The sequence below is a fragment of the Amblyraja radiata genome, chromosome 1, assembly GCF_010909765.2.
Source record: "Amblyraja radiata isolate CabotCenter1 chromosome 1, sAmbRad1.1.pri, whole genome shotgun sequence".
NCBI classification, from domain to species: Eukaryota; Metazoa; Chordata; class Chondrichthyes; order Rajiformes; family Rajidae; genus Amblyraja; species Amblyraja radiata.
The window spans coordinates 46,959,724-46,982,404 of NC_045956.1; the positions used below are offsets into that span (position 1 = coordinate 46,959,724).

Here is a 22,681-nt window from a genome sequence, read left to right on the forward strand (position 1 = left end):
GCCATAGAGGGAGTACAGAGAAGGTTCACCAGACTGATTCCTGGGATGTCAGGACTCTTATGAACAAAGACTGGATAGACTTGGTTTATACTCTCTAGAATTTAGGAGATTGAGCGGGGATCTTATAGAAACTTATAAAATTCTTAAGGGGTTGGACAGGCTAGATGCAGGAAGATTGTTCCAGATGTTGGGGAAGTCCAGAACAAGGGGTCACAGTTTAAAGATAAGGGGGAAATCCTTTAGGACAGAGATGAGAAAAACATTTTTCACACAGAGAGTGGTGAATCTCTGGAATTCTCTGCCACAGAAGGTAGTTGAGGCCAGTTCATTGGCTATATTTAAGAGGGAGTTAGATGTGGCCCTTGTGGCTAAAGGGATCAGGGGGTATGGAGAGAAGGCAGGTACAGGATACTGAGTTGGATGATCAGCCATGATCATATTGAATGGTGGTGCAGGCTCAAGGGGCCGAATGGCCTACTCCTGCACTTAATTTCTATGTTTCCCTCTCCTCACCCCTCTCCCTCTCCCACCCATCCCTCTCTCCCCACCCCCCTTCCCTCTCTACCCCACCCCCTTCCCTCTCTCCCCCCACCCCCTTCCTCCTACCCCTCTGTCCCTCTTCCACCACTTCCCCTACCCCTCCCTCCACACTCTTCCACTTCTCTCCCTCACCCCACCGCTTTCCATCCCCCACCCCTCTCTCTCCCCCTCCCTTCCCCCTCCCTCCCCTCTCTCCCCTACCCCTCTGACCCTCCCCACTCTTCCACCTCCCCCCCTCCCACTATCCCTCCCCACACTTTCCCCCTCTCCCCCTCTCTCCACACTCTTCACCCTCCCTCCACACTCTTCCCCCTCCCTCCCCCACCCCCTCCTTCCTCCTCTCCGTCCCCATCCCTCCCCCACATCTCTCTCCCCTCCCCATCCCTCTCTCCTCCCCCCTCCCTCTCTTCACCCCTCTCCCTCTCCTCCCCCTCCCATCCCACTGTCTCCCACTCACCTTACCTCTCCCCCACCCCTCTACCCCATCTCCCTCCTCCCCTCCCCCACACCACTCTCCCCCTCCCCCATCCCTCTCTCCCCCCTCCCCCACCCCTCTCTGCTCTCCCTCTCCTCACCCTCTCCTCCTCCCACCCCCATCCTTCTTCCACCACCCCCATTCCCTCTCTCTCCCACCCCTTCCCTCTCTCCCCACTCCCTTCCCCCTCCACACTCTTTCCCTCCCTCCACACTCTTCCTCCTCTCATCCCCTACCCCCACACATCTCTCCCTGCCCCTCTCTCCTCCCCCTCACCCTTCTCCCCTCCTCCTCCCACGCCATCCCTCTCTCCCCCACCCCCTTCCCTCTCTATCCCACCCCCTTACCTCTCTTCCCCGCCCCCTTCCCCTACCCCTCTGTACCTCTTCCACCACTCCCCCTTACCCCACCCCTCTCCATCTCACTGCCCCACCCCTCACTCTCCCCCTCCCTCCCCTCTCGCCCCCCACCCTTCCCCCTACCCCTCTGTCCTTCTTCCATCACTCCCCCTACCCCTCTCCCCCTCCCTCCCCACTCTTCCACTTCTCTCCCCCCTCCCCCTCCACTCTCGCTCCCCACTCTTTCCCCTCTCTCCACCCACCCCTCTCCTCTTCCCTCCCTCCTCCCCTCCTTCCCCATCCCCCCCTCCCCCACATCTCTCTCCCCATCCCCCTCTCTCACCCCCTACCCCGCTCTCCTTTCCCTCCCAAATCTGTCCCGTTTCCTCCTCCTCTCCCCTCCCTCCTCTCTTCTCAACCCCCCTCCCCCCACCTGTGTGTTTGGGGGGGTGGTTAATGTGAGTGTGATGCCGCAGCCCCCCCCCCCCCCCCCGCAAACGCCGTTGGGGAAACAGACCCAACGGGTCTGCACTTGGTCTAGTAATAACTGAAAATCTCTTTCAGTTCTCTTAATTTTTAATAAAGTTATGGCCATTTCACTGTCCTTGATCACAGCTTTTGTGTTAAGTCAATGGAAAATCAATAGGGAACAAGATGCTAATTTCTGAGTATGAAAATGGCCATAACTTTTTTAATACTGAAGATATGAAAGTGAATTAGGTGTCAAATTAAACTTCTTTTTATGCTTTATCTGATGGGATAAATTGCAGACTTGATTTTTAAAATCTCAAAACTTAGTAACATTGCTAATATTTAGCATAGTATATTGTGCCTAGTTCAATAGCTAGCTACAACACGAAGCACATCACAAAGCAATGAGTAAATGGACACACCAAAGTTCAGAAATGTTTCCCGGTCCACTTTCTGTGATGGTGTAAAATATTAATTTTAAATCCATCAGCCCTGAAATTGCACCACGGGTGATCTGATACAAATGCTTCAGATTCTACATCTGCAATTACACTCCAACTGTTTCACTGGAGCTTTAGCCTATTCATTTCAAAATTCATTGATGTACTGATGTGCTCAGGGAATAATTATAGTGCCATTATTTTGTTAAGCATAGTCAGAAATGGTGGAAATATTCCATCTCATCTCCGCAAATGTCCGTGTTGCCTGGGTACAAGCTGTTGCACAATTCCAGCAGTTTCTAGTTTCCTTGCAGGTATCCACTTATTGCAGATTTACTTTTCACACAAAATGCTGATAAGCTGTTTATAATTAACAGCTCTTTGACTGTAAATCCCAGATGACGCCACATAAACTACCTCAAAGGCAGTCTGACTACCGCATTATTTATCTGGTTAAAACTCCATTTGTCCACTGACAAATTGCTCACTCCTGCACAAGGCTGACGAGCTCCACAGGTTGAGTCATATAATCTGTAATATATTTGTAAAACTGCAGTACAGAGAAATGAGCAGTGACTGTGTTCCATTACTAGGAGATCTATGAACTTGTATCCAATGTAGGGATCATAGGTTTGGTTATGATGTTATTATGGATTTAAGTCAATGCAAAGCTATCAAAAATATGACATGAAATAATTTAATGCTTACGGGCATTTTGGACATCCTGTGTTGCTGAATTATACTGAGACTATTTAGATTTAGAAATGCTGTGGTTTAGATTACTGCAATCATTCTCTGTTCAGAAAAAAAATATTGTAGTTATTTAACACATTCAAACTGGTTAATAATTAAGGAATAAATAAATTGTTCTGTTAACATCTCTAAGTATCCCAATAGATGACTTTTGTTTGAAGCGCAGTTATATATGTGCTGTAGACAAATGCGGGGTATGCAGGGCTGGCCTTAAGCCGATTGGACCGATTGCTCCCAATTGAGCCCTGCGAGTAAGGGGGCCCCGCGCCAGACTAATCGATTCTCGGCTCGGGTAGATCTACCCCGGGTGGAGGGGGGAGAGAGGGGCGGAGAGAGAGTAGAGGGGTGGAGGGGAAGAAAAGGATAGACGGGGAGAGGGGTGTGAGGGGGAATGGAGAGGGGGAGGTGGGTCGTTCCCTCGCGGTCCCGGGGCAGCGCTCCCGCCCAAAGATCCTATAGCGGAGCTATAAATCTGCTTGCTATAGGATCTTTGCTCCCGCCCCTCCAGTCACCGTGCTTGACGCACACAGCCTGGGATCCACCCCTTTCTCTCCCCGGGGAGACGCGGTGAACAATACACGGAGGGCCGGGCCGGGCCGGGCCGGGGGTGGGAGCAGCATTTACAAACATCGGCCTCAGCTCACACCCGGTCCCCGGCATCTGCTCCTGCCGCCGGCCCTCTCCTTCTCTCCCTCCTTCTTCTCTCTTTTCCCTTATCTCATTCGCTCCCATCCCTTCTTTCTCTCCTTCTCTCCCTCCCGCCCTCCCTTCTCTCCTTCCTTCCCACCCTCCCTTCTCTCCTTCCCTCCCACACACACATCACGCACAGACAACTAACACACACAACTAAATTAGGATGGGGTAGAAGCCCAAAGGGTAGGATGGGGCTGAAGCCCAAAATTTAATGCCTGAACAGGTTTTTCACCAACGGTTATTGGTTTTCCAGTATCTATTTAATTAAATAACTTTTTTTTCATTTCACAGTCATTAAAACAAGTGGTATTGTAACTATGTACTTTTCAGAGGTGATCTACACATTTTGTTTGCTACTTGTAGGCTTACATGTATGCAATTTTATATTAAAATGTAGCTTAGATCTGTTTGGTCCATTAAGTCGCATTTTGATTACTTTCCATTCTACCATAGAGATATAAAGTCTACAATAGACTATATCTCTATGGTAGAATGGAAAGTAAAGTCTATAATAGACTTTAATTATATTTCTATGAATCTACAGACCTTGGCTGGGAACCTGGGGCTTACCAAAATTGTTCCCAATTGGGCCCCGCACCTCCTAAGGCCGGCCCTGGGGGTATCGTGATGACAATAGAACAAGTAACTGTTTAACTATCTCTTTCTGTCTTTGTTCGCATGATGTTGATATATCTGACAATACCATCTCTAATGTCCATCCCCAATTAAAGGCAGGCATAGGGCATTCAGCCCTTTGAGCTTACTCTGCCATTCAATACAATCATGGCTGATTCTTTATCTCAATGCCCCTTTCCTGCACTCTCCCACTCTCAGTGACGTGGCCCCTAGCAACTTCTCCAACAGTGAATTCCACAAATTCAAAACCCTTTATGTTAAAACATTTCTGCTCATCTCAGACCTTAACATCTTATCCCATATCCTGAGTCCAGTTCAAGCCAAAGGAATCCTCTACCTCACCACCAACAGATCCCAAATAAAGCTCTGCCCCATCTAACTTAAACCCCTTCAGCATCCAATGATCTGCCATCTTAATAGACAATAGACAATAGGTGCAGGAGTAGGCCATTCGGCCCTTCAAGCTAGCACTGCCATTCAATGTGATCATGGCTGATCATCCTCAGTGAGTACCCCGTTCCTTCCTTCCCATATCCCCTGACTCTGCTACCTTTAAGAGCCCTATCTAGCTCTCTCTTGAAAGCATCCAGAGAACCTGCCTCCACCGCCCTCTGAGGCAGAGAATTCCACAGACTCACCACTCTCTGTGAGAAAAAGTGTTTCCTCGTCTCCGTTCTAAATGGCTTACTCCTTATTCTTAAACTGTGGCCCCTGGTTCTGGACTCCCCCAACATCGGGAACATGTTTCCTGCCTCTATTGTGTCCAAGCCCTTAACAATCATATGTTTCAATTAGATATCCTCTCATCCTTCTAAACTCCAGAGTGTACAAGCCCAGCTGCTCCATTCTCTCAGCATATGACAGTCCCGCCATCCCGGGAATTAACTTTGTAAACCTACGCTGCTCTACCTCAATAGCAAGAATGTTCTTCCTCAAATTAGGGGACCAAAACTGCACACAATACTCCAGGTATGACCTCACTAAGGCTCTGTACAACTGCAGAAAGACCTCTTTGCGCCTATATTCGATTCCTCGAGTTATAAAGGCCAACATGCCATTCGCTTTCTTCACTGCTTGCTGTACCTGCATGCTTACTTTCATAGACTGATGTACAAGGAACCCCAGATCCCGTTGTACTTCCCCTTTTCCCAACTTGACGCCATTTAGATAGTAATCTGCCTTCCCGTTTTTGCTGTCAAAGTGGATAACCTCACATTTATCCGCATTAAACTTCATCTGCCATGCATCTGCCCACTCCCCCAACCTGTCCAAGTCACCCTGCATTCTCATAGCATCCTCCTCACAGTTCACACTGCCACCCAGCTTTGTGTCATCTGCAAATTTGCTATTGTTACTTTGAATCCCTTCATCCAAATCATTGATGTATATTGTAAATAGCTGGGGTCCCAGCACCGAGCCTTGCGGTACCCCACTAGTCACTGCCTGCCATTCTGAAAGGGACCCTTAATCCCTACTCTTTGTTTCCTGTCTGCCAACCATTTCTCTATGAAGAAGGGTTTCGGCCCGAAACGTTGCCTATCTCCTTCGCTCCATAGATGCTGCTGCACCCGCTGAGTTTCTCCAGCATTTTAGTGTACCTCCATTTCTCTACCCCCAATACCATGTGCCCTAATTTTTCCCACTAATCTCCTATGGGACCTTATCAAATGCTTTCTGAAAGTCCAGTACACTACATCCGCTGGCTCTCCCTTGTCCATTTTCCTAGTCACATCTTCAAAAAATTCCAGAAGATTAGTCAAGCATGATTTCCCCTTCGTAAATCCAGGCTGACTTGGACCGATCCTGTTACTGCTATCCAAATGTTCGGCTATCTCATCTTTTATAATTGACTCCAGCATCTTCCCCACCACCGATGTCAGGCTAACTGGTCTATAATTCCCTGTTTTCTCTCTCCTGCCTTTCTTAAAAAGTGGGATAACATTAGCCACCCTCCAATCCACAGGAACTGATCCTGAGTCTATAGAACATTGGAACATTATCACCAATGCATCCACGATTTCTAGAGCCACTTCCTTAAGTACCCTGGGATGCAGACCATCAGGCCCTGAGGATTTATCAGCCTTCAGTCCCATCAGTCTATCCAACACCATTTCCTGCCTAATGTGGATTTCCTTCAGTTCATCTGTCACCCCAGATCCTCTGGCCACTACTATATCAGGAAGATTGTTTGTGACCTCCTTAGTGAAGACAGATCCAAAGTACCTGTTCAACTCATCTGCCATTTCCTTGTTCCCCAATATAAATTCACCTTTTTCAGTCTTCAAGGGTCCAACTTTGGTCTTAACTGATTTTTTCCTCTTCACATACCTAAAGAAGCCTTTACTATCCTGCTTTATATTCTTGGCTAGCTTACCTTCGTACCTCATCTTTTCTCCCCGTATTGTCTTTTTGGTTATCTTCTGTTGTTCTTTAAGCATTACCCAATCCTCTTGCTTCCCGCTCATCTTTGCTACGTTGTACTTCTTTGCTTTAATTTTTATACTGTCCCTGACGTCCTTTGTCAGCCATGATCGTCCCTTTCTCCCCTTGGAATCTTTCTTCCTCCTAGGAATGAACTGATCCTGCACCTTCTGTATTATTCCTAGAAACACCTGCCATTTTTGTTCCACTGTCATCCCTGCTAGTGTAACTTTCCAGTCAACTTTGGCCAGCTCCTCCCTCATGTACCCATAGTCCACTTTATTCAACTGCAACACTGACACCTCCGATCTACTCTTCTCCCTCTCCAATTGTGGATTAAACTTGACCAAAGGTTTCAAAGGTTTCTTTATTAGTCACATTGCGCACTTTATTAGACACCTATGTGCAGTGAAATTCTTGTTGCCAATGCAGCACATAAAAAAAGAATACAAACATGACAATAATAAGGAACTTTAACATAAAAAACATCCCCCCACAATGGTTTCCATTATGAGGGAAGGCACTAAGTCCAGTCCCATCCCCATGTCCACCCATAGTCAGGCCTATTGAGGCCTCCGCAGTCGCCGCTACGGAGGCCCAATGTTCCAGGCCGTTCTCGCCGGGTGATGGTGCTCCGGCGTCGGGAGAATCCTCTCAGCGGCTTGGGTCACCTGGAACAGCCGCCTCCTTACTCGAGACCGCGGCTTCCGAAGCCAACAAGGCCGCACCGGATGGAGCTCCATTACTGGCGATCTCGTCGTGAGATCCCAGGCTCCCGATGAAAAGTTCAGCGCCGCCGCGCGCAGCTGACCGCTCCACAGACCCGCAGCTCCGTGATGTTTTACTCGGCGGTCTTCAGCTCACCGGAGCTTCAGCACGGCGACCCGGGCAAGGCATCGCCCGCTCCTCAATAGCGCTCCAGCGCTGTGCCGCCGCCGAAGCCGAGGTTCTGGGCGGTCCCCTCAGGAAACGCCGCTCCAGGCCCGCTGGTAGGCCGCGAGGACGTGTCGACGGTGCAGCCCGGAGAAAAGCTACCTCTCCGACCAGGTAGGGACCCTGAAAGGTAGTTTCCCTCCCCCCCCCACCCCCCACCCGCACATAAAAAAGACTAGAACTCCATAACAAAAACACTTTAACTAACTAAAAATAAAAAAAAGAGATGAAAAGACGGACAGCTGCAGGAGAGTTGAGGAAAAGAGAAAAGAGAAAAAAAAGAGAGAGAGAGAGAGAGAGAGATGTTTAGGCAATGAGGTTATCAGGATTGAACAATCGGCAGTCATACAGCATGGAAACAGGCCCTTCGGTCCAACCTGCCCACACCGAAGGACCTGCCCAATCTTCACTAGTTCCCCTTGTCAGCATTTGACCCATATCCCTCTAAACCAATACATTCCCCCAGTGTCTGCCTGAGTTTTCTCCGGGTGCTCCAATTTCCTCCCACATTCCAGACATACAGGTTAAATAGTTTTGGTAAAAAAATTGTATGTTGTCCCTCTTGTGTAGGATTGTGCTAGTGTACAGGTGATCGCTGGTCGACGCTGACCCGGTGGGCCGAAGGACATGGTTCCATGCTATTCCTCCAAAATCTAAAAATCTAAATCTGAGTACATTGATCCTCAAGGCCTGACTCCGAAAACTGGACAACTACTGGTCCCATTTATTTAAAACTCAGTTGCCTGGAAAATCTCCTGGCTTCCTGTGGACACTCACTAACTAAGTTGCAGATTTTGCAGCTTTTCCACCAAGGCATCAGGAACCACTGGCGTGAACCTCGCCATTCAAAACTGTTCCTAATGCCCCTGTCCCACTTAGGAATCCTGAACGGAAACCTCTGGAGACTTTGCGCCCCACCCAAGGTTTCCGTGCGGTTCCCGGAGGTTGCAGGTGGTTGCCGGACGTTACAGGTAGTGGAAGCAGGTAGGGAGACTGACAAAAACCTCCGGGAACCTCTGGGAACTGCACGGAAACCTTGGGTGGGGCGCAAAGTTTCCCGAGGTTTCCGTTCAGGTTTCCTAAGTGGGACAGGGGCATAAGATTAGATTCACTTCCTGAATGCTCCGTTCCAGCCACAGTACAGCTCCCCTTTAAGAGGTGCGGGCAAGCTTTAACTGCAGCTCATCGCTCTTTATCTTTGCTCCATGCTGATGTAACCATCCCAACCTACCGTGTGGTCAGCACACACTGGATGTCAAATGCATTGAAATGAACAGGTAGCACAAAGCTGGCAGTTTGCCTGCAGTGCAATCAATAGAAGAAAATCTCTCCTATTCTGTGCACAGAATGCAGTTAATGGTAATGAGGATATAACATTGCTGAAATTTGGGAAGAGTGAACTTTACTGAGATTTTAGCACATTTCTACCCTGTAATTCCTCAGCTCACAGACCTTTCAGTAAACAGTATGAACATATCGAAGCTTGCCATTACCTGTGCAATTTACTCATTTGGGAGTCCACTGTGGTACAAATTGGTGTCTTTAAACTCCTTGAGGCCTTTGCTTCAAATCACCCATATTGTTCTTGTTTCTCCTGGTGATTTCCTTTTAGTGCTATGCTAAAAGCAGAGTGAGTGTTGCAATATGTCTCGTGTCTAAGATTTTGTTGGGTTCTGTTGAACAGGTGTGAAAAGCGCTTTCTCGCTGCATCTGTCAGAAAGATCATGACTGCCTTTTCAGACATTGTCTGCTTCACTTATTGGCATTAAACCACCGAGACTACTGGCCCATATTCCACATCTTCACATCTTTCCATTTAGTCCCTCTCCACTCATCTTCACTACGAGATTATCTCCATTTCCTCAGTGTTGTTGCCAAATCAACAGGCTTCCTGGGCTCCATTTTTGCTGACGTTACTAAGACATCTTATCCCATCCTAATCAAATATGTCCTCATCGTCCCTTCTCGGAACCCATCTGTGCTTGATCCCTCTGTCCTTGCACCCTTCTGCTCCGCTCTTCCTCCGGGCTCTCTATATCCAACATCCTAAAATATGGTGCATCTCAGCTCAGGGCCCATCTTTCACACAATTAGTATCTAGAAACTAGGTTTGATTTTTTGATCTGCTCAAATATCAGTTACATTTAGCACTGAAGGAAGTCCTTCTCAAGTCCTTCTCAGGGCATTACACAATTAGTCAAAAGCAAATCTGAAACACCGTTGGAGTAGTTTACAGCCAGGAAAGACCATGAAGACTGGATAGTTCCCAAGGTTCTAGAATTAATTCAGCTCACAGGCATTAGCAATCCATATTGATGCCTTGGAGGGGAGGCTACTTGGGAGAGGTGCAATGGGAGAGTTAGAAGTCCTGGTGGCATAGTAATGCAGCTGTTAGAGCTGTGGCCTCACTGCACCAGAGACCCAGGTTCGATCCTGATCTCAGGTGTTGTCTGTCTGGAGTTTGCACCTTGTCCCTGTAACCACATGGTTCGGTTTCTTTCTGTTCCCTCATACATCCCATAGGCGTGGGGGTTTGTAGGTTAATTTGCCTCTGTATATTGCCTCTAGTGTATAGGGAGTGAATAGGTGTGATAACATAGATCTAGTGTGAACAAATGATTGATGGTAGGCGTGAATTTGGTGGGACAAATGGCCTGTTTCCATGCTGTATCTTTCAATCAGTCAATCTCTCATGTGAGCCAAGAGATCTGATGGGCCCACCCCTTGTGGAACCAGACAGGACGTAGCTCTTTGTCTTCTCCAGGTGAATTGCCACAGTACAAGCTGTGTCAAAATCCTTTCTTTACAGCTTTGTACAACCCTACTAATCTTGGAGATCTCCGCAGTGCTGAATTCTTCTTGTGGTTGTCCAACATTAATCGTTCACTCATGAATGGCCATTTTTGTAGTTACCTCCGACCAAAAGTCTGCTATTCTCATCCATATCTTGGTACCCATTTATTTCTCTCCTCTAAAAAGATTTAGTTTAGATTCTTAAAATCTTCTTAAAATCTGTTTATTTAACCAGGTGATTGTTTATCTGTGCCTGGCCTGCTGATATAAAATACTGTTTGCATTGATATGTGCCCGGAGGTCTTGATACACGAATGGCACTATTTACATGGCGTTTTTCTGTAGTTAATTGTTCCGCACACTGAGTTGATAAATCTTGCGATAATTTGTAATGTGGCATCAGAGAAATAATTCTCAAATAGAATTGAGAGGGCAGCACAGGGCAGATGACTTGATAATGACGACTAAGGAGATGTAAATAAAAGGAGACAATTGAAAACAGGGAAACTAAAGAGGGAAAACTTTAAGATACTCACTGAAGAAACAGGTTAGCAATCTGAAATAGAAATGGAGAATGTTGGCAATGTTTAGCAAGCAAAGTGGTGTATGTGTGAAAGAAATGAAGTTATTCTTTAGATTAACGACCTTTCATCAGAAACGCACATTTCTATTGAAACTAGAAAGGCTGATTAGACACAAAAAGCTGGAGTAAATCAGTGGGTCAGATAGCATCTTGGGAGAAGAATAAGTGACTTTTCAGGTCGAGCCTTCTTCAGCCAGGTTACATGAAATTATTAGATTCATTATTAGACCTTAAGGGGTGTATTCTGAATTCAGAACATGAAATGCTATTATTTAAACATGTACTGTTCCAATGAAGCCCAATGAAAGAGGACAGAGCCAGAGAGGTGAGGCTGGGACAATGGCGGAGAATTAGTGATCGGCAACTGGAAATGCAGAATTAATCGTCGAAAATGAATAGAGATCCATGACAAAATGGTCATTTAATCAGTGTTATCTGTGTTTGCTTTCTGTCTAGTGGGGGTGAGGGAACGGGGAGTGGGAGAGGGGGGGGGGGGCACGACATGTTTTGAGCTGCAAGTGTAGTTCATATTGGAAAGGGAACAAAAGAATTGCAGCCTGGATAAGATGATAGGTGGCCCTTTTAAATGCCAAAAAGTTTGCTCCAATTGTGAAATTTCACAGTCTCATTTATTTGTTTCTTAAACCCCTCCTTTATAGCAATGGTTTTGGGTATCTGCGGGTCAGATTAGAATTTGAGGCTTAAACTGTATACAATTGTTTAACTCCACAAAAAAGTACTTCAGATACAGCCAGAGAATTCAGCACCTTATTTACCTCAACTGAATCACATTTCAGAGCAGATTTAGGTGGCCACATGTTAATGTGTCATATGCTTGCACAATTCAATTCTTTCTCCACAGTTTTTATGGTGTTGGCTGAGACAAAAAAGTTGGTCAGAGAGGCACCTTCAACAGCAGAAACCCCTTCAATACTGCACTGAATTTCATCTCTGTCAACATGCTCTGTAACTTACTGAGTGATATGAATCCTACTAAAAGGCAAGACTGACACCTAAAATTCAGGGCTGCCAACTCTCACGCTTTGAGCGTGAGAATCACTAATTTGTAAAAATTCTCACACTCCCACGCTGATCACAGATTCTGTGATCAACGAAAATGTCAAATCTCATATAAACTGCATGGGCTGCGGGTGTTGGAGAGCCGGGGCTGAAGCTGCGGTGGGGACAGATGCGGGGAGCCGGGGCTGGCGAGTGTTTGCCGGGCTGGCGAGTGTTTGCGGGGCTGGCGAGTCGCTCGCTGCAGCTCCGGCCATGGAGCAGCCTCATTGCAAGAGTCCCGGTCCGTCGGAGGCGTCGTAAAGCGTTGCGCCGCTGCCGTGAGAGTCTCTGTGCCGATTCGACACAGAGACTCTCAAAGGGAGGGGGAGCGAGAGAGGAGAAGGAGACAGGGGAGAGAATGGGGAGAGAGAGGAGGGAGAGGGATAGGAGGGAGAGAGAGGAGAGAGAGAGAGGGGGGGGAGATAGAGGGGGAGAGAGGGGGAAAAGAGGGAGAGAGAGGGGAGAGAGAGATGGGGGAGATAGAGGTAGGTGAGAGAGGGGGGAGGGGGGGAGAGTGAGGTGGGAGAGGGGGAAGAGAGAGAGAGGGGGAGGGGGAGGGAGAGAGGGGGAAGAGAGGAGAGGGAAGAGAGGGGAGAAGGGAAGAGGGAGGGGGAAGAGAGAGGGGTGGTAAAAGAGAGGGGGAATATGGAGAGAGGGGGGCCAAGAGAAAGAGAGGGGAGAGAGGGTAGAGAGAGCAAGGGGGAGAGTGAGGTGGGAAGGAGAGATGGGGGGAGAGGAGGAGGAGAGAGAGGAGAGGAGACAGAGGTGAGAGAGATAGAGGTGAGAGAGAGAGCGAGAGAGAGGGAGAGGGGAAGAGAGGAGAGAGGGAGAGGAAAGGGGGAGAGGGGGAGGGATGGGGAGAGATAGCTGAAAGAGAGGGGGAGAGAGAGTTATGGAAAAGAGGGGAGAGAGAGGTGGAGAGGGGAGGGGGGAAAGAGAGAGAGGAGAGAGGGGCGGGAGAGAGGGGGTGAGAGAAGGGGAGGTGGAGAGGGGAGAGAGAGAGGGGGGAGGGGGAGAGAGGGGTGCGAGGAGAGGGAGGGAGAGAGGGGGGGTGGGGAGAGAGAGGGGGTTGAGAGGAGAGAGCGGAAGAGGGTGGAGAGAGGGGGGAGAGATAGAGGGGGAGAGTGAAGTGGGAGGGAGAGAGAGAGGGGAGAGAAAGAGTGGGGGAAAGAGAGGGGGAGAGAGAGAGGAGGACAGATAGGAGAGAGGGGGAGAGAGGGGGATAGAGAGGCAGGGCTGCCAACTCTCATGCATTGAGCGTGAGAATCACGCATTTCGTCAAATTCTCACGCTGATCACAAAGTTCTCACACTCTGTCGTGAGAAATTCTGTGATTTGGATTGGATTGGATTCAATTTATTGTCATTGTCTAGGACAACGAAATGCTATTTTCTTTAAAGTCATACAGATAAAAAAAAAGCACAAAACACAGAAGCCCACGACACAAACATCCCCACAGCGGAACCAAAGTTCCCCACTGTGAGGGAAGGAACCAAAGTCCAGTCAACCTGCTCGCTGATCTTCCCAGATGTTCACCCGTGGTCGGGGCCTCCGGAACACCCTGTAGTCGCCGCTACGGGTGGCCCGATGCTCAGGTCCTCCCGCCGAGAATGATGGAACCACGACATCAAACGGGAGAACACCCTCAGCGGCCTGGACCTCTAAATCGGCCACCTCCCACCAGAGTCCGCGGCTCCCGAAGGATCGCAGGACTTCGCGATGTTGGTCAGCACCGCCAGTGTTGGGAGCTCCGCGAACCACAGCTCCGCGATGCGACTCGAATAATAGTCGCATCCTCTCCAGGAAGCGACTGCAGGACGGTTTCCCCCTTACCATACCCTCTTCCCCCCACATAAAACATTAGAAAAAAAAAAAAATACATACTTTAAACATAACAAAAAATAAAAAAGATACCAGACTGAAAGCGGAGGCAGCCAGTAACAGCGCCACCGGATGTCCTGGATCAACGAAAATGTCAAAACTCATATCAACTGCATGGGCCAAGGGTGTTGGAAGCAGAAGCAGCAGCGGGGACAGAAGTGGAAGGGGAGCGGGGCTGGCGAGTGTTTGCCGGGCTGGCGAGTCGCTCACTGCAGCTCCGGCCATGGAGCAGCCTCAGTGCAAGAGTCCCGGGCCGTCGGAGGCATTGGAAGCGTTGCGCCGCTGCCTTGAGAGTCTCTGTGGCAAATTCGCCCAGGTGACCGGCATGGATCAGGCTGTGGCTCGGTGCATCCTGGAGGACAACCAGTGGCTGCTGGAAGTAAGTACCAAGCACTGGATAGAAACGGTGGAAGATAGTGGACTTCAAATGGGAATGATTGGAGAAAGCATCCTGCTTGCCTGCTAGATTTTCACTTACTGTAACTGCAGGAAAAATGTTCCTGATGTTGGGGAAGTTCAGAACCAGGTGTCACAGTTTAAGAATAAAGGGAGGCCAGTTAGGACTGAGATGAGGACAAACTTTCTTCAAGCAGAGAGTTGTGAATCTGTGGAATTCTCTGCCCACAGAAGGCAGTGCAGGCCAATTCACTGGATGTTTTCATGAGAGTTACATTTAGTTCTTGGGGCTTACAAAATCAAGGGATATGGGGAAAAAACCAGGAAAGAGGTACTGATTTTAGATGAACAGCCATGATTATATTGAAGGCAGTGCTGGCTCGAAGGGCCGAATGGCCTATTCCTGCACTTATTTTCTATGTTTCTATGCTTGAGTATATGGCAATAAAACTCGACCACTAGATTTTGAAGCATTCATGCATGGTGGAGGTATAATGTAGTCATAGAGTGTGAAAACAGGCCCTTCGGCGCAACTTGCCCACACCCGCCAACATGTCCCAGCTACGCTACCTGCTTTTGGTCCATACCTCCAAACCTGTCCTATCCAAGTATCAGTCTAGCTGTTTCTTAAATGTTGGGATGGTCCCTGCCTCAAATACCTCATCTGGGAGCTTGTTCCATACACCCACCATCCTTTGTGTGGAAAAAGTTACTCCTTAATAAGTTACCTCTTAAAAATACTTCATATAAAAAACATTGAAATCATACTTCTACAATGCACTAAAACATGATTTTAATACATCAAATTTCAAAAAGTCCCTACCCTGGGAGGGGGGACACCCTACTTCCACACCCTCTCCCCACTCGGTTGCTCCACTCCCTCACTGGGTACCCATAAGGCCAGTGATCAGTAGCGCAGCCCCCCTACTTTCAAAAACACTCCGCGGCCCCTGGTTCAGACGGAGAACACTGACAGATGTCAGCGGGGAACTGAGGCCAGTTGTCCGTGATGTCTGGATCCCAATGCTCAATGCTTCATGTTTCGGAGTTGGCTAATGTTATTGATTTGTAATTAGCCTGATTTGTAATTAGTTGACAAAACCTTAATTTTTTAATCCGGAATATCCAGGGGGATGGGATAAGTGTAATATTAAAATGACATGGAAGGTGTCAGGCTGTCTGTCACAACATACAGCCCCGATAACCCATTATTTCCTTCAGTTAAATATTGGGAAGGTAGGACTATTGTCATTTGCCACTCAACCATTATATTTGTTTACCTCACTGACTATTTCTAACCCCCTCCCCCCCCAGTTCCTTTGAGAGGTTAGAAATGTCCCCAATCTCGTTGTTTTATTAATTGAACAGGTAGGTGAACATCATCAAGGAGTGTAATCAGATGGAAACTGATTCAGATGCGATATTTAAGAGCTTGTTCAAAGAAGGGGAATATTTTAAAGGAGTGACAGAGATACTTGCAGGGGAATGTGTGAGGAGATTATTATCTGTCTTTAGTTTTAGCTTGAACCAGGACATCTGAAGATTCAAAGTTTAATATAGTAATTGTACTGATACTGAACCCAACCAACCACGTAATGAATATCATCCATTCCGGAGATTTTACTTTTATGATGCCATTTAAACTTCACTTGGATTTCAATCACTTCAATGTAAAAATAATTGTGAATGGGTAGCATTGGAACAAAAATTTGCCCTCGGTACATATTAACTGTAATATATAAATGTATGCATGTTGGTAGGTGCAATCAAAACAAAGATCTTTTTTTATCATTGTTGTGTTATGAATACCACAGAAAATATTATGATATTTTCAGTATTTCAAAATACTGAAAATATTGCTGGTGAAAATGACTTCAGAACAGTATGTTAGGAAAATGAAAGAAATGGTAACAGAATACTTATACAGCTGAGTGAATATTATTTTATGGATGAGAAATTGTGTTCAACCAACTGATGACTTCTTTGACAAAGTAACTAGCATGTTAGATAACAAGGAAGCCAATGGGTGTAGCAAATTTTGTTATACATAATTTGGTCTGTGAAGTGCCCCATAAAAGATTACCGCATTAGATAAGTGTCTGTGGACTTGAACGTAATAGGTTAAGTCAAGGGGGTCAGATATGGGGCCTTATGTGTGGGCCAGATATATTGTCAGTGCAGAGGGGCTAGGAGCAAGGCCAAGTGTGCTTCCAGAGTCAAAGTCTGGAATAGTACTAGGTGTGCAGTCAAAACTGGGACCAGGGGAGTGTTCAGCACTGGGTACCTAAGCAGGTAAGCAGCTATGATCAGGGTAGAATAGGGGGGCATGTGTAAGGCTGGACTCGGGGTCAGGAATGAGAGAAGGTATGCAACTGGAGTCGGGGTCAGGAGTGGTACCAGGTGTGCAGTGAGACCCAGGTTGGTCAACATGGGTCAAATGTTTGATTATAACCTGATTTCCATACGTGAATATACTAATATATACTAAGATCATTCACGTGCTGCACATGTTGATCAGAGCCTGAGCTCTACTGTGGAATGTAATTTAGTCTAACCTTATTCATAGCTAATGCAATTTAAAGCATATATATTGCATTCAAGTGTAATTTAAAAGACTCGCTACAGTATGCATCATATTGCACAATTTCAAGCTGAAAAATGCAAAAGCTCTGTACCAATGGGAGTGGGAACACCCCCCCCCCACCTGGTCGCTCCGCTCCCTCGGGCTTGGTCTCTCGCAATTTCTCACTCCCAACTCTCACCCAATGTTGGCAGCCTTGTAAAATTGCTCTTTAGTTTTAGAAATTAATATTCATGCAAAGATGTTCAGAAACATTTAGAAGCAATTGGGAACTGAGGGAGGCTATTCCAGCTCATCTGTTGAAAATTCAATGATCCAACATCCCTCACTGGCAATTGAATTATCATGAAAGATACAAAATTCCTTGACCTCATTTCCTCTTCAAAGCCTCCTCTAAATCACTAGCACAGCACTCCAGTTTCAGACTGACTGCTTCCCACAAAGGAAGCAACATGAAACTTGAACAAATTGATCTTTTTGCTATCCAGCAGAATTTCCACATCTCATTACTTTTGAACTGATTTCAAGGCATAGGGGGAAAGAAAACAAACGTTTCTCCATTCAGTCTCCTGGCACAGAAATCTTGCTTCTCCTTCGCAGTTTGGAATGTTCTACTTGATTTATTATTGCAAATGGAACATCTGCATTGATGTGTAACAGTGTACAACACCAAAATTAAACCCTTTATGAATATCCAGATCTTTCCCAGACTAACTTGCCACCACTGTGAAAGAGTGAGCCCACTCAGTACAGTATTTCCATGCTGGCTGTGTGCTAGAACAATAAAAAATACTCACACTGATTTGTTTTCTTCCCCAGAGCCATCTATCTTTCTTCCACTCAAATATGTTTCCACTTTGTACTTAAAAGCTGTGATAATCTGTCATCTAAATGCTGGGGCAAAGCACCTTGTCCTCCAACAGCAATCTGTGAAAGGATTTTGTTTTCCTTTAACCCCTTCTCCTCTTTCTCAGAGACAACTTTCAATTGATCATTTTTACATTTAAAAGAAAATTGTACTTTCCCATTACCAAAATGTTTGGAAAATCTGGAAAAATAGAAATAAAAAATATTGAGGTAGCTCTTTGCGCACAATTTATAGGAGTAGAATTAGACCATTCGGCCCATCAAATTTAATCCGCCATACAATCATGGCTGATCTCTGCCTCCTAATCCCATTTTCCTGCCTTCTCCCCATAGCATAAGATGAGCATTTTACAGCACTGGGCCTCCACTTGACAGCCGTTCTAATCAAGAATTAGTCTCTCTCTTAAAAATATCCACTGACTTGACCTCCACAGCCCTATGTGGCAATAAGTTCCACAAATTAACTACTCTCTGACTAATGAAGTTTCACCTCACCTCCTTACCGAAAGAGCGAACTTTAATTCTGAGACTATGACCTCTTGTCCTAGACTCTCCCATCATCCTTTCCACATCCACTCTATGCCTTTCATTATTCTGTAAGTTTCAATGAGGTCCACTCTCAACCTTCTAAACTCCAGCGATTGGAGGCCCAGTGCTGTCAAATGCTCATCATATGCGAACTCACTTATTCTTAGAATAATTCTTGTAAACCTCCTCTGGACTCTCTCCAGAGCCAGCACATCCTTCCTCAGATATGGGGCCCAAATTTACTCACAGAACTAATACAGTACACAGTACAGTAGTGGCACAGAGTTAGAGCTGCTGCCTTATTGTGTCAGAGATCAAGTTTCGATCCTGACTAATGCCCTCACTTAGGAAACCTGAACGGAAACCTCTGGTGACCTTGCGCCACACCCATTGTTTCCATGAGGTTCCAGGAAGTTTTGGTCACTCTCCCTAATGGTCGAAAGATGCGTTTCCGCCTGTAGGTCTAAGCCTTCTTCTATGTTTCCTTCGATTAATTTCAACAAATCCAACAACCTGGCCTCGACTAAAAATATGGTCTTGCCGCTTTGCCGTCGAAGCCACGTGGAGTGGGGTTGCCCTATTATATTACAGGCCAGTCGAAGGCAATTACCTTCCCTGACCTGCCATTTTGATTTATAGGCCACTTTGGATGTTCCACGACATAGAAGGACCACCAGGAAGGTAAAATGCCCGCTAATTTATTAAACTTCTTAAAACTGCACCTTCCCAAAGAAGGAAAAAAGGGAGAAAAAACGAGAGAAAAAGGAGGACAAACGGAGAAAAAAGGAGATCAGCGAACAACTAGAGAAAAGCTGACAAATAGCGAACACGGAGACGACAACTTGCTGACTACCACTTATCGCCCATTTCTCCCCATTCCATCTCCCCCTCTCTCTCCCCTTCTCTCTCCCCTTCACTCCCTCCCCCCCTCCCGCGCTCTCTAAAGGACTTACCGTGCTCTGTGGCAGCCGTTTACCTTCCTCTTCATCGCACAGACAGCGCTCCTCCGCTGTCCCTGGCCCCCACCTTCGCTGTGTGTGTGTGTGTGTGTGTGTGTGTGTGTGTGGTCGGAAGCAAAGATCCTGTAGGATCTTTGGTTGGTAAATGCAGCTCACGCTTCGGTCGAGGTTTTCCAGGCGAGTGACCAAAACCTCTGGCGACTCATGGAAACCTAATTGCTGCTCTCTGCCATCAGTTCTGTAAGCTCGTGATCATGTTAACCTGTCCATGACTGGTGGCTCCTTGTTGCGCAAATGAGGCCCCTGATTTCCAGTGACCCTCTGAGGTGTGTTGTTTGGGGTCTACTGTTCCCGGTCACTGATGACGAATGGGTCTGAGGTGATGGTGTAGAATACAAACTATTGTTGACCTCAGTAGTAGAGCAGTGGTGTTTGAGGGCATGTCACTTCTCTGCACCAGGGAAGGTCGATGAGGGCTGTGATGCAATCGGTTGCCTGAATTTCCATCAGACATACGCAAACTGGATGGACAAGACCTCAAATTCCATGGGTAGCTTACAACCTTGTGTACACTGTTACACATCAGTATGAACATTGAGTTCTCCAATTTTACGTAACTCCAAAACCCTCCACTTCTTCCCACATCCCACTCCCCCCTCTCATGTGCCCCACCTGGATGCACCTATTTTCTCCCTCCCCCTCCTCCTCTCCTTCAACCTAAAGTCCTTCCTCTAGCTTCACAATTTGCTGCAACTCTTCAATCCTTTTGTTTTACACCTTCTGTCTTTCCGTCTCTGGCTTTTGTCCACCATCTGCCTATCAACCTTATGCCTGCCAGGCTTTATCCTGTGTCTCCTCGCTTCCAGGTTTCTTCCCCCACACCACCCCACCTCCCCATAATCAGTCTGACAGAGGAACCTGACCCAAAATGTCACCTATCCATTTTCTCCAGAGATGCTCCCTGAGCTACTGAGTTACTCCAGCATTTTGTGTCTATCTTTGGTATAAACCAGCATCTGCAGTTCCTTTTTAATACATATTATACGGGTCACAGGGTTCAGTTCAGGAGGTTTGTCACCTGTATGCTACCTTCCCCATATTTAAGGATATTACTGAATATCAACAGTGGTACCTCACCAGTGATCTCCAAAAGCAATAGATGTCATCCTTGTGTCAAGGAATGAAAGGTGACAGACCAAATTATTAATTTCCTAGAATACTCCAAACATTGGCCACACTTCATATTGGCAAGGTCTCACTTTTCTATCTTAGAATTACTTTGTGTAATGAATATCATAACAAAATGCCTGCTAAATGTTGTTCCAGGTTTGTGCTGAGCTGATTCACCAAAGAGCTAATCAAATAGAGGATCTGGAAGAAAACTTCGGAGTGTGCATGGCTTCGATCCAGCTCAGCAGAGCTGAGAGACAAGTGAGAGCCCTGGAGATTCACAACGCTACTCTCAACCTGCAAGCCCTGCTCTTAGAAGAAATGGCCACAGCAGGGTTACACTGTGAGCCAGCAAGCACCCAGGTTGTTCAGGAGCACATTTGTGTGAGTGTTCAAGTGAAATCTGCCTACAGCATGATAACTTTCTCTTCATTCAGTACATAACCTAACCAATCCTTCTCCTCTCAATTATTTTGAATCCCTGCCATGGAGACAAAATGTTATGATTTTGTGTTGCCTAAATGGGGCAGTGCAGTGGTAGAGTTGGTTTCCCCCACACTTCAAAGACGTGCAGGTTTGTAGATTGATTGGCTTTAGGGACAACTTACAATTTTACTAGTGTGTAGGATAGTGTTAATGTATGGGGTAATCACTGGCCTCAAATTTGGACCTCAATTGTCGAATGAGTGCAAAAAGGTACCCTGATCATTGCAGAGGTATTAATCACTTAGAGACTGATTTGTATGCTCAAGTAATAGTCATAAATCACAGCACTGGTATTTCAGTCCTTCATGTCCATGTTGACGATCAAGTACTTGTCTATACTGATCTTATTACCAGTCATAGCCTTCTATGCCTTGATTCAAGTGTTCATCTTAATACTAATTGAATATTATGAGAGGACATTCTTCCACCATCCCCTCATGCATTGCATTCCAGATCCCAACCACCCTCTGGGTGAAAAATATCTGCCTCAGACCCTTTCCAAAACTCTTGTCTCTTATCCTAAACTTACACCCTTGAGTTTTTGATGGCTGTGCCATTGTAAAAAGTTTCATACTACCTACATTGCCCCCACATTTTGTATTAGCTCTTTTAAGGTTCCCCCTCACACTCCTCTACTCCAAAGAAAATAAATCCAGCCTATCCAGACTCATCTTATAGCTGAAACACTCCATTCCAGACCTTCACCCTCTCCAGTGCAATCACATGCTTCCTATAGTGTGCTGATCAGAACTTGATAGCATCACGTGAAGTCCTGCTGGACAATGGGCACATGAATTTTCAATGGTTGGGGCCCAACATCATCTCTCAGCGGTGGCATGGTTTGAACCTTGGACCGCTTTATGCGAGCTGTATTAGTCATTCCAATCACATCTCATACAAAATGGCTCTAGGACAGAAGAAGGACCTGAACTATCCTTTTGCAGTCACTTTGAGGCTCCTTATGGAACAAGGTTTTCTTCCTGGGATCCCAAAATGTATTAAACTTGGGCTCCTTCCTCAAGACCTTCCTGAGTCTGTACATCAATAGTTGCCAGACATTGTTTCCTGGTTTCTAGGCAGCATGGAGCAGTGACTTGAAGATGAACAATCTCCTCCACAGAAATAAAGGTCAGATCTTATAAGGATTCAGAGGCAGTAATCAGAATATTTATGTGTATGACACGGAATTGCGGATCAGTTGGGGGAGGGAGTTCCAGAGCCTGGGAGCTGCCCTGGAGAAGGCTCTGTCCCCAAAACTGCGGAGGTTGGACTTGTGGATGGAGAGGAGACTGGCTGATGTGGATCTGAGGGACCGTGAGGGTTGGTAGGGGGAGAAGAGGTCAGTGAGATATGGGGGGGGCCAGATGGTGGAGGGCTTTGTAGGTGAGGACCAGGATTTTGTAGGTGATCCGGTGGGAGATGGGAAGCCAGTGAAGGTTTTTGAGGACTGGAGTGATGTGATGCCAGGATTTGGTGTGGGTGATGAGTCGGGCGGCTGCGTTCTGGACCAGTTGGAGTCGGTTGATGTAGGTGGAGCTGATGCCAAGGAGAAGTGAGTTGCAATAGTCCAGTCGGGAGGAGATGAAGGCATGGATGAGTCTTTCAGCAGCAGGCGGTGTGAGAGAGGGTCTGAGTTTGGCGATGTTGCGGAGATGAAAGAAGGAGGTTTTAATGACAT

The 22,681-nt window shown here is 46.8% G+C and overlaps 1 protein-coding gene across 4 annotated transcripts in view; it reads left to right on the plus strand.

Annotated features, from left to right (window-relative positions):
- evc2 (EvC ciliary complex subunit 2) overlaps positions 1-22,681 on the plus strand; it is a 172,886-nt gene that overhangs the window by 116,649 nt on the left and 33,556 nt on the right. For all 4 annotated transcript variants that reach the window (XM_033021146.1, XM_033021155.1, XM_033021164.1 and 1 more), the window contains one exon: positions 20,674-20,901. In XM_033021146.1, the coding sequence (XP_032877037.1) occupies positions 20,674-20,901 (228 nt within the window). The remainder of the gene's footprint in view (positions 1-20,673; positions 20,902-22,681) is intronic.